The 12,626-nt window shown below is 21.1% G+C and overlaps 1 protein-coding gene across 1 annotated transcript in view; it reads left to right on the top strand.

Moving 5' to 3' along the window:
- The first annotated feature begins 351 nt into the window (after positions 1–351).
- Positions 352–12,626, top strand: part of LOC105366532 (zinc finger protein rotund) — a 126,177-nt gene continuing 113,902 nt past the window's right edge. The window contains exons 1-2 of the mRNA XM_011505012.1: positions 352–506; positions 601–778. Of these exons, the coding sequence (XP_011503314.1) occupies positions 602–778 (177 nt within the window). The 5' untranslated portion in view covers positions 352–506; position 601. The remainder of the gene's footprint in view (positions 507–600; positions 779–12,626) is intronic.

Here is a 12,626-nt window from a genome sequence, read left to right as displayed (position 1 = left end):
AAAAACTCCAAACTGACCAGATTTATCGAAATTATTATATACCATAATTAAAATATATAGTGCACTCGACAAACCCATAAACTCACAAACGCTGTATTTGTAACGCCATTATCATCGATACTACTTCATTTATAAATATTACAAAACATTTTAATAATTCGTATATTGAAGTTAAATATCCAGTAAATTCGGATAACGTTTTTATTGATTACAGTTCTTTATAAAAAAATTAATAGTATAGTGCAAGCACCATATTATAAGAAATTGAAAGAAGTATAGAAAGTTTAATTGTAAAAGAAAAAGTAAAAAAAAATATAGTTTTCTTTACTTGGTATATTTCAATACAACTTTGGAAATAAAATAGTTTATTAAAAATCTAACGGTTAGATATATTTAATTATTTGTAACTTTCATATTGTTCATAAAACGCTTAGTTGTAACCACTTGAATAGTGTAATATATAACGCATGTATACGAAATACACAAAAATATAGATAAAGAGAAAAAGTGAGTGAGTGAGATAGGTTTTTGGTTAAACAGTGAGTTAATTAAAATAGAAAGACTACAAATTTTAACAAAAATTTCACCAATTCTGCGCAGTATGTACCCTTGGTACCGGGAGAGCGTAGCTGCTGCTGCAGCCGCCGGTCTTGGCGGTCCTGTAGGAGTTGTCGGTTCTGGATTCTGCTCGAGTGCTCCCGGACAAGGTGGTACTACCATTAAAACGGAAACCGGCTATTCAGATTGTATGCTGGCTCTCGATTATGTGCAAAGCAAGGTAGGATTATCATATAAATATCAGAGTATACGAATATATTAGAGAATAAATGATTTCAATATAAAGGTATTGATCCGATTATTAAATAATTATTAAATAGTATATATATTTAATTTATTTTTATAGCATAGCGACGATGCTCTTAATATATATATATATATATATATATATATATATATAAATACATATGGATTCCTTCTCTTACAATTATACACGTATACACATAATTCGTGCCGTAAATCGTTCATTATATATTTTACATTTATATATTACTTTAAAATTGCGTTTTTCCCTTACAATGAAATTATGATTTTACATGCTTCAGATTTATTGTTTTAATATTGTACTAAAAATATTTTAATTGAAACGATATTAATCATAATAATAATAAACTTAAAATAATTTAATTTTTATATAAATATTTTTCATCGTCATATATATTATTACATATATCCACTTTAAATTTTTGTATCTAAAAATTAATATAAACAGGTTTTCTATTATACTACAAAACACATGATTTAATTATAATATGTATATAACATAAATATTTTCTTAATTTTAATATTGATATGTCTAACTCATTAAAAATGAGATTGTGTGATTTAAACAATTCAAAAACTTTTGACTAGCAAAAAATTTAGCTTATGTACTTTAAACTATTTTAACTAAAGATTTTAAATAACTATGCATTTTATAGATAAAGTTCTTCAATTAGTTTAGTTGAATAAATAAAACATTTCATTTATTATTTTAATTAAATATTGTGTAAAGATTGTAATTGATATTCTTATATACATATTTTTAGAAAAATTCTAATTTTCTAAAGTCAAAAGTTTATTATATAACAAAACTATTAATAATTTAATAGAAAATTCTTTATTTTTAATACCGATTTCTAATTTAGTAGAAATACTATCATTTACTTCATGTTATTAGACTTTTAAAATTATTTTAAAGGTTAGCTTTAAATCATTAAATCATTAAATCATTAAATCATTAAATCATTTAAATCATTTAAATTAATTTTTAAATCATTTAAATTAATCTTTAAATCATGTAGATTAATCTTTAAATTATTTAAATTATATCTTTATATTTCATACATTGATTTTGTTAAAGGTATAATCCATTTAATAGTTATCAGTTTTATATTAAAACTTTATTTTTCACTTTTAAACAGTACAGCATTTTCCAGGAGAATCAGCATATGTTGCATATAATCTGTATATGATGTAATCTATACGTTTCAATAAATTTTTTCTTGCATTTATAAATATGCGATAAATGAATACTCTTCATATTCTAGCAATCTTTAAATCAATTTTATTACCAATGTAATGCAAATTCTCTTTCCATATCATTATACCAAATATGTACAAAATATATTATATATATAAATATATTAGTTATTCATAATAGTAAGTATAGTAATTAAATTGGTAGGTAGTGCTAATTATGTTAAGATAAGCCAGTAAAATTAGTTTTCTTTAAATATTTAAGTAATATTTAAGTAATATTAAAAATATCTATTGAACTTAATGGCACCATTTGAAATTAACTAATTTAAAGAACCTATTAGTAAATAAATCTATTGGCAGTGGTTATGCAAACTTAATAACTATTGTGATATTGTAATTTGTTCATCTTATATCTCCATCCTTTACTTGATAAATACCCGGTTTAAATTGCTGATTAAGTATTAAATGTTATTAATGCTTGTTTATAAATTAGCAGATTGGGCACAGCTGGTTTACCCTATATGTTATCTGTGAAGAAATGTGAAATATATAAATAACATATATAACTTATGTGTTTATCCTTCAGTTAGGAGGCAAGAAAAAAAACCAAAGAAACATAAACTCTCTACAGACGACAATCTGTAAATTATATCTATTATTATAATATAGTTGTTCTATAGATAACTAAATTAATTATACGAACTTAGTCTAAGATTTTGAATATTCTATATTTTAATGATTGTTTTGTTATGCTCTTAAAGAAGCGCGGTATAAAATTATTGTTTGATATCGTAGCTATTATTTATTTCTTTCTACCCTATTCTCAGTTTATAGGATACTAATATTTTAATAAAATTACAGACTAATATCACGTAATAAATTATATGGTAATACATTATCATCTATATATGTGACAATATATTTTTGGGTTTTAGAATTTTCCAAATTTTATATTCATTATTATTTTTTTACTATATTTCAAAAATGTTCGTATACTTATAAAGATTTATATTCTTCAATTTTTTTTTAATAATAGGTTTTTTTAATATTTTTTAAGATAATTTGAGTATTAGTACACTTACAAATATCGAATATCTATTTTCAAATAAAAATATAAGAATGCAATAATAATATTGTTCAGCCTTTTTTCTTCTTAAAATAAAAGAAAATTTTAGTAAATTTACAAAAAGTATTTGAAATTATAATATAATTTTCCGTAATTATAAAATCCAAATTTTATTTTATATTTTTATGTACAAGTTTTATTCGATTAAATTAATTTTTATATATTATAATAGTATAGTTTTTAAAATTTTGAAATTAAATTATTAAAAATCAATTTAAAATCTAGTTAATTTATTTCTTATTATAAATCCGTCATTCTAGAAGAGTATTTGAATATTCAATACAGATTATAAATCTGTATTAACAAAATTAATTATAATTATTAAATAATTAATTATATTTTTAAATTATAATTCTTTATTATATTTTTTAATAAAATAATTATAATGTATCTTTTTTATTTAAACTTTATTATAAACAGATGAAATTAATTAATGATAGAACATATACTGTTTTGGAAAAATATGACACGTAAGAGAGTTTTAAATATTTACGAAAAAATTATAAATTTTCTTTGTATTATGTTATATTTTTTATCAATCAATTCACCAAATTCTATATCCAAGATCAATAACAACGATTTTTAAATAGTTTTTAAATTACTAAATCAATATATATTAAATATATTTGAAAATGTAGTGATAATATAATTTAATTACCTTTATGAATTTTATACAAGTTATTAATATAAGATCTAATTATGTTTTTAATTGCTATCCGAACAAATATTTTAATTTGATTAATTAATAAAATAATTTTTAATATTTTATTAACGCCGATGAATAGTCTGTTTTATATAAACTACGAGTATTTACTTTACATGATCTAAGTTTGACTCCATATAAACACTAAGATAAACAATTATATCATTTCTAATTTAATTTAGTTCGTCTGCAAATTATATTCCTTAATTCAGATATGTAAATATAAAAATGTAGTTTACAGTTATATAATGATTATATATTTTACAAATTATCACGGATTATTACATTTTGCTACTATTCTATATAGTAAAACAGATTTGTTATGTCCCAAAAAATAAAAATTACTTTATGTTTAATTTCAGAATTTCATTTAAATTATAAAATAATTCCATTCTTATATTTAAAAAAAGAAAAATTTATTAGTCATTATAAAAACTTTCACTTACAATATACTTATTTCGTATTGTACATATTAAAGTGTATATTTAATAGATAAATATTAAAGATACATACATTATACATAAATTAGTAAAGTAAACATAATTGTAAAGTAAATATTCGACAGTTTTTATTTAATAAAATAAGCAAGTACTATTGTTTATCATAGCTACAAATTCGATTATTAAGTTAAAATAGTTGTATTATTGATTAAGCTGTTATATATATCATTAATACAATAAATACATAATGCATATATACATAATAATAATGGTAAATTAAATTAATAAGATAATTCTATCATTTGATTTTACATAGAAAATTTAGAAATTCGATAAAATAATGAAAAATTTCTGAACATATGGTAAATAATTTTTTGTATACTTTATTAAAATAGAAATTAGACAAAGTAGAAAATAAGAGGCTTCTAGAAATCATTTACATACGTAAGCATTTATCTATATATAACAAATTAGATGCTAAAAAATATGTTATATAAAAAAAGAGCAACATGAAGAAGGCAGAGATAAAAACTGAAAAATAAAAATAGAAGAACAGGTGAAGTTTTCTTTCTCCTTACTGGCTGAGTATACGTGTAGTGATTCGATGAACATCTCCATCGTCCGGGTTCCAACTTACCTATCTCTAGAAGGTAGGCGTGTCCCAGGTACGCGTGGGTGGTAAGGCGTGGCTTAGCTTCATCTGTGATTGGAGCGTCCGTTGGTGTCCACCGGAAGTGGGGGTAAACTCAAACGATGTAAAAACAATATCACATCTCCTTGCAACAAAAACCTGCCAGGTGGCTTTTCTCCCTGTACTTCAGGGTTAATGTCTCTTCTACACGGTTTAAATTCTCTCTCTCTCTCTATTTCTCTTTATATCTTTCTGTCAGTCAATTCTGTCTTTATATATGTATTTTGTAACCATGGTAATTTTAACTACATATGTGCATGTGTCGTTATTCTTTGTTTCAAGCACCTTTCGCTTATTTGTACAAGCCTTTATGAGAAATTATTTTTCATTTTTTTGGAACTTCTCAATCTACAGGATCTTTTATAAGTATCAACTCCATACTTTTATTATCTTTGTTTTGGATAGTATAAACTACTTATGATGAAACAGTATGATTATTTTTTATTATAAATTATGATGATTTACACTTCAATTCAACCAATTATAATAATGTATTACTCTCGAATATTCTAATAATTAATAGTTCATTTTACTCATTTAATAGATCTTATAGAAAAAAAAATAAAATGAACAATTTTCTAAAGTTTTTAAGTAATTTAATTATATGAATTTTAAATAATTAACCAAATTTTAAAGAATATATTGAAATTTTATACAATTTATACTTTTTTATAATATAAAAATATAATAGGAAGAATTATATATTAATAACATATTTTATAATAATATAAATAATATAAATTATAAAATAGCAAATTAATTAAAATGCTATTATTATATTGATAGTACATTATTATTTTTTAAATAAATTTGAATATAGTTGTCCTATTACATAGACATACACCTCTGTTATATTATATAAGAATAAATAAAATTCTGAGGCGTAGAAATTTTAATAATGTTTAACAATATATAAATATATGTATTACTTAGTGCAAACATTTAAATTTTCTACTTAATCTTAAATACATAGTAAAAATCAATTATATATATTAATGGCATGTAGAATTCATTTTAGAGAAAGTTACATAGAAAAAATAAACTAAATATAAATTAGGTAGTATGGTTGAATGATAATAGAGAAGTAATGGTATATAAATAAAAGATAAGAATATAATGTCTTTATATGGCATTTGTATACAAAGTATAAAATTATATGTTGAGTCAGTAATAGTATTCTGGTAACAAGATTTTGGGTGCAGCTATCGCAGCGATGCATCGAATCTACTAAATCTCAGGTAACTTATCGCAGAATCTTACAAGTTCACGTAATAAGAAGCATGCCGAAGAGAAGGAACTCTGAATGCCTGGAGATAGTTCACAAGAGATTACGTTACAATTGACACTTAACAGAGAACCAATTAAGCTTAATACACGATTAATTGTTGAATTAATTTATATCTGATCATTGAACAAGTAAATACTGCTACCTAATAGGCTACAACAATGAAGTTGTTACTGTTACTTTTTAAACATCAATTTCAGGAGTTGTATAGTTCTAGTCCCTCTGTAGTTTGCATAATTACCTTTGGAACCGAGAGGCTCTTATTATAATACCAACATGTTAAAATCAATAGCTTATTTGAAAACTATCTATTAAATCATATAGATATATATATTAATTTAAAAAATATTACAATATATAAAATAAGAATGACATTATTTTTACTAATAATATTAATTTAATATCATACAAAATTTGTACATTTTCAGTGTTAAACTTTGAATATGAGTTTTATTTTATCATTTAACTTTGCATTGACGTTAAGTAAAAACATTCATTCTTTATTGGTTTTTTTTCATTGAATTTATTTTATTTAGTCTATTAAAAACAATGCGTTGTAATAATTTAAATATTAATTTAGTTTGTTTTAATTTCTATATTAATTTTTTTACTTTTATTTATATTTTTTTTTAAATAGCAGTCAGTGTAAATATTTACATCAGGTATGGACTTTAATGATTTGATTATATTATAATTTTTTATTGTTTAATTTACATTTCAATATTCATATTAAAAGAAATAATTGAGGTAATCTTATAAAAGTATAGAAGCTAATTATTCTTTTTATATTTATGATATTAAAAATGTCAAATATAAGTTTTCAGTTAGTAAATTCTTATACAAGATATAATTATAAAATTTGTATATTTTTTAATCCTTCATAAAATAGTTTGATTACAATTATTTAACTGTAATATTGATTTTTATAAATTTTAACAACAGTTTTTAATATATCATAAATGCATCTTTATTACTGTATGATTATTATATACAACTATTTTAATATTATAAAGATTATTTTATAACAATAGTTATTAATTCAAATCCATTGAAAATAGATTGTGATCTTTTTAAATATTTAAGTACATGATTAGTTAATAATTTTGAATATATTAAAATAATATTAATTGAAAAAAATTTCGTTTTCAAATATTTAATTTTTGAATATAACAACATTTAGTTTATTATTACCAACTAAAGAAATAATAGAGTTTAGCATTAATTTAAATAGATGTAAGATGAAGAAAATAAAAAAATTTATAATTTGAACTGAAAATTCACAGTTAAAATATATAAAAACGTTGTATATATATTTATTCAATTATTGAATACTTATTTATACATGTATTGTTAAATTAACCATAGAAAAATATATTTGTTTTTACTAAGTAAAGACTATGATAATATTTAATTCTTTTCATTTTGTATTTATAATTATAATGTGCAAGGAATTCTTAGTTGATTAAACTAATTATATGAGGATAATATTCAAGATATAACTGAAAAGTAATAAATATATCAAAATATAGAAAGTTGATAATAGTAACTATAAATGTTTGATATACCATGATAATAATATAGATTTTGTAAATTATAAATAATATAGAAATTTTTTATGGAAATCAACAGTAATAAAAGTACATACATACAGTTATTTATAATATTAATAGTTAAATATATAATATTTACTAGTATTTAACATAATATCAATAGTTAAATATATAACATTTTCCCTACGAAAATTAAAAAATATAAGGAAATACAATTGTATAAAATTATATAATATATTATGTACACATATATTTGAATTACACACCTCACTTTCTTAAACTTTAAGAAACAGCTTCAATGTACCATCACAGCCATGCAGTTAGTGATTCTACTTTTGTCTCAAGAGTGGCGCTAGTAGAAGTTTCCTTTTATTACTAAATGGATAGACGGTTTTCCAGTGTTCATGGTTGTCCAAGTTTAAGGTTGTCGGTAGATGCAATATAAAACATTCCTCGTTAATTTCGTCATCCCCTTATATTTGCTTATTTAGTCCCTCTTACTCCTCTTCATTTTTCTGAATTAAATTATTTTCAATAAATCATTTTATAATAATCTAGCAAAAAAGGTATAATGAATACTTCAAAATTCTTGGTAGATCATATTAATTATAATAAATTCATACATAATATTCTACATATTAAAGGTAATATTAATTAATCTTTCTTTGATATAAAGATGTCTCTTTAATATAAAGATACTGATTGTTTTTTAAATAAATAATACATCGCAAATCATTTTTAAAAAATCCTATGAAAAAAACTAAAGAGTTATATATAAATGCTCGTACGAATATTGGATTAAAAAAAAATGTACTTAATAAATTAAAGATTTTATTTAATTTATTATTTTTAATTAATTTTAGATTATTGCGTACCTTTCTCGATGGTATTAATTTACTAAATACGATTTTCTAATTTTATCTATTTACTTTATAAATATTGAATAATTATATTGTTTATTCAGTTAAATAATTTAAAATACTTTTTATTTATAAAAATTTATATTAAATTAGTAATTTAATAAAATTAAGTAAAATTAAATATGTTCATTATGAAAATTATTATTATGATTATATCTATTCTAAAATAAAAATACTATATCAAATTTTATTTAACTTATTTCTTATATCAACATTTTTAGTAAAAACTTTGTTATATGGTCCATCATAAAAGAAATTTTAAATGGATTACATTAATAGAATTATTTTAAGGTAAATATATAATATTCAAAAATTGATAGTTTTTTGTATTAGTCAATAAATTTTTATAATAAAATAACAAGCAGCATTTAAGAAAATGTAGTATTAACTAACTAAGAATTTTAGAAGTAATTCAACAATTATATGTAATTATTCATTATATGGAATTGATAATATTTTTATAATATTTAAATATTTAATTAATAATTATATTCTAATATTATTTAAAGAATAATTTATTATACAAAACCTCAATGTTATGAATATGCTAATTCATATTTTAATATAATTTACGAAATAATTTGAAGATACTGGCCCTTACTTCGATAGATAAGACTCAAGTATTAATGACAGCCTTTTTATAAATCGAAAATGTTATAGAAAATCTATTCGAAGTTGAATTTCTATTACGAAAAATTAAAATTTACCTTCTTTCATATTTGAATTAGTTTTTAATTTGCTGATTACTATTATATTCTTTAAATTATGATAGGAAAGAAAAATGTTTTATTACAAATTTTATTTTCTATAATGAAAATAATTTCTGTTGAATTGAAATAAATAATAATTTACAATGTAATTTATGTCAATTTTTCTTTAGAATATTTATATTACTAAAAGAAGATATATTTATATTTATCCATAATTTTATTAAAATTGACATATTTTTTCGTAATTCTGACAAATTTCAAATGGTTTAAATCTAAATCTATTGTTAATACTTTAAATTTAAGATTAAATTTTATTATATATTTTTCTCTTCTATTTTTTAATACAGGTAAATAAGTATAATAAAAAATTTAAGTTTATAAAAATAGTAAAAATATGCAGAATATCGAATGTTCTATGAACACAAATAATGGGTATATTTATTTATTATATTAAGTAAACTATTTAATAAATATATTTGTTTAAGAAATATTTATTTTAATTTAGAATAAAATACATTGATTGGTGCAATATGCCAGTTATATAAACAAGAACAAAAATCAGAATTATAAGCATTTTTCCTTACGAAAATTTCATGTTAAAGAATGTTCTTTTTTATTAGAATTTGATGTTTATTATATATATAAATTTAATATTATCATTCTCACATTATAGATGTAAAATTTAAATAGTTAAAAAATTGTTTTTTAAATTATAACTGGAAAGAGCACTATAGCAAATTTTTAATATTAATATGAAATTATTAATTAAAATAACAAATTAAAATATTAATTAAAAACGAAATACATAGCTTCTAGAAAAACAGTAGCACATCGTTTTCTAATAATTTTCAAATCATAATTAGTATACATTGGTAAAACGTTACTGTTAATATTTGCTATAAATCGATAACATACGAGAAAATAAATAGAAACTTATGGAATGACAGTGAGGAAACTGACAATGAAAATAAGGCGAAAGAAATTCAAGTAGAAATTAAATGAGATATTCTGCAGGATATTGGAAATACTTGAGAAGGTGACGGCCTATGAACGTCGATCTTTTCAAAATCTTGTATGTAGTTATTATAATTAAGTTGAACAAGGAATAAAATTACGAAACACTTTCAAGGTACTGGCACTTACTTCGACAGATAAGACTCACGTACTAATCATAGCCTTTTTATAAACAGCCCATGAACAGTATTTACGTAATGAAATTCATGCGGAATGCGTACTTTTTATAGTATATTTTTGAGGTTCTGAACATATACTTATAGTGTTCACTTCCTGTAAAAAATACTCGTGCAGTGTATTGCCCTAAAGTTTAACCGCGTAATCGCACTTTCTTTTTTATTCATTATGTTGAACAATAACATTTTATTATAATAGTCAGTAGGTTTCTCGTTTGTTATTTTTTTTTCTGTATTCAATTCCTTTTTTAATTTTTTCCTCAAGTATCTTATACATAACATTTTAATTCTACTATTTATCTAAAACAAATAATTAATTAATTTCCAGTTTATCACTTAAGTATGATTAATTGTGAAAGTCTAAAAAAAAAATTATTTCTATATAAAAAAAAGTTTTTTTGAAGGCATTTTATTTTTTTTAAGTATAAAAATATAGTATTTTTTAATAACAATTATGTTCAACAGTCTATTATAATGATTGAAATTAATTTTACATTATTGTATTAAACGGTTTTGCTTAATCTAATATTTTTTATTGATTTCTCAATCATATATTTTCTTTATACTTTATATCTTTCTTATGTATCAATTCTTCTATCTTCTTTATTTTTTTGTAACGTCATTCTTTTAATCAAACAGTATAATGTATATTAAGATTATTTTAACAATTTAAAATAATACGTAACTATATTATTATATAACTGATGTTTTTGCATTATTAAAAGTAGATTAAATATCAAAAGACAATATGCATATACACTTAACAAATAAGAAATTGTTAATAAAAAATATGGAATTGTATTATCGTTTACTCTACGCTGTGTGTATCTTCAAAGATATTTCATTAATTGTATTTATAATATTTTGTACACAGTAATTTAGCAGTTTTAAATAAATGCATTTAGTATTATATATCATTTAAAATATTCAGGTTCTATGTATCATAATAAGTTTTCTCATATTACATTTGTTTTATTTCAATTAAAACTAAATATATTATAAATAATATGATTATTAAAAATTCATTATTTTCATGAATGATTGTATAGAAATTTAAAAATTTAAAATATTTCATTTTAAACAGATAAAAAATATACGGTAAAATTGTAAAAGAGCTTTAAGCAATTTTTTTTTTGAAAGACCAAATTGACCCAATAATGGTTTGATGCACAATGCTTTATAGGACGGAAATTACTTAAGTTGTAATGTATATATACATTATATTATAATATTATTTTTCAAATTGCATTATTTAATCTAAATAGTTTTTAAAATACTCTTATATTTATTAAGATAACACAAATACATTGATTTAAATAATTTACATGTCTGTTATTTAACAGATGTTGTTTTCAATCATCTTTTTTTTCCTATTATTAATTTTTAAATTTTAAATCTTACTCAATTATCAATTACTTTGACCAAAGCTTATTATAAAAAATACTTAGTATCACCTATCTTTATAAATATAACATTTTTAATAACGTACTTGGAAGTCGAATAAAATGTCAATTAAATGAAGAATTGCATTTTACTTTGAATGAATCTGAAATGGAAATATTCAAATTTAATTATTAGCGATGTTACAAAATGAAATTAAAAAATATGAAAAAAATTAAATCGGCTACACAATTATATATCACACTACTTTATGACGATTGTTCTACTGATGCGACTTAATGTTCAATTGATAACCTGGACTATTTCTTTCTTTGTTGCTTTAAGTGAAAAAGATTCGATACCTATCCTGCAAAACACGAAAGACAGAATAAAGAATAGAAACGAATAAAGTAAGTCCATTGATCTCAGATGCATTATAGCTCGTAATGGTTTAGTATAGCACGCTCGAATAATTGAGTATAATCTGGAATGTTTTCGTTGGCTACTGTACATGAGTCGTTTCTTGTCGGCTTCTTTTAAGAGCTTCTACAACATATTCTCTTTTCTCTCTTTACTTTCTTCATCCTCAGATTTATCCTTAAGAAAGGGAAA

This window comes from Ceratosolen solmsi, unplaced genomic scaffold (genome assembly GCF_000503995.2).
Source record: "Ceratosolen solmsi marchali unplaced genomic scaffold, CerSol_1.0 scaffold49, whole genome shotgun sequence".
Lineage (NCBI taxonomy): Eukaryota > Metazoa > Arthropoda > Insecta > Hymenoptera > Agaonidae > Ceratosolen > Ceratosolen solmsi.
The sequence above is the reverse complement of the archived record's forward strand: the minus strand, read 5'-3'. Positions and strand labels throughout refer to the sequence as shown.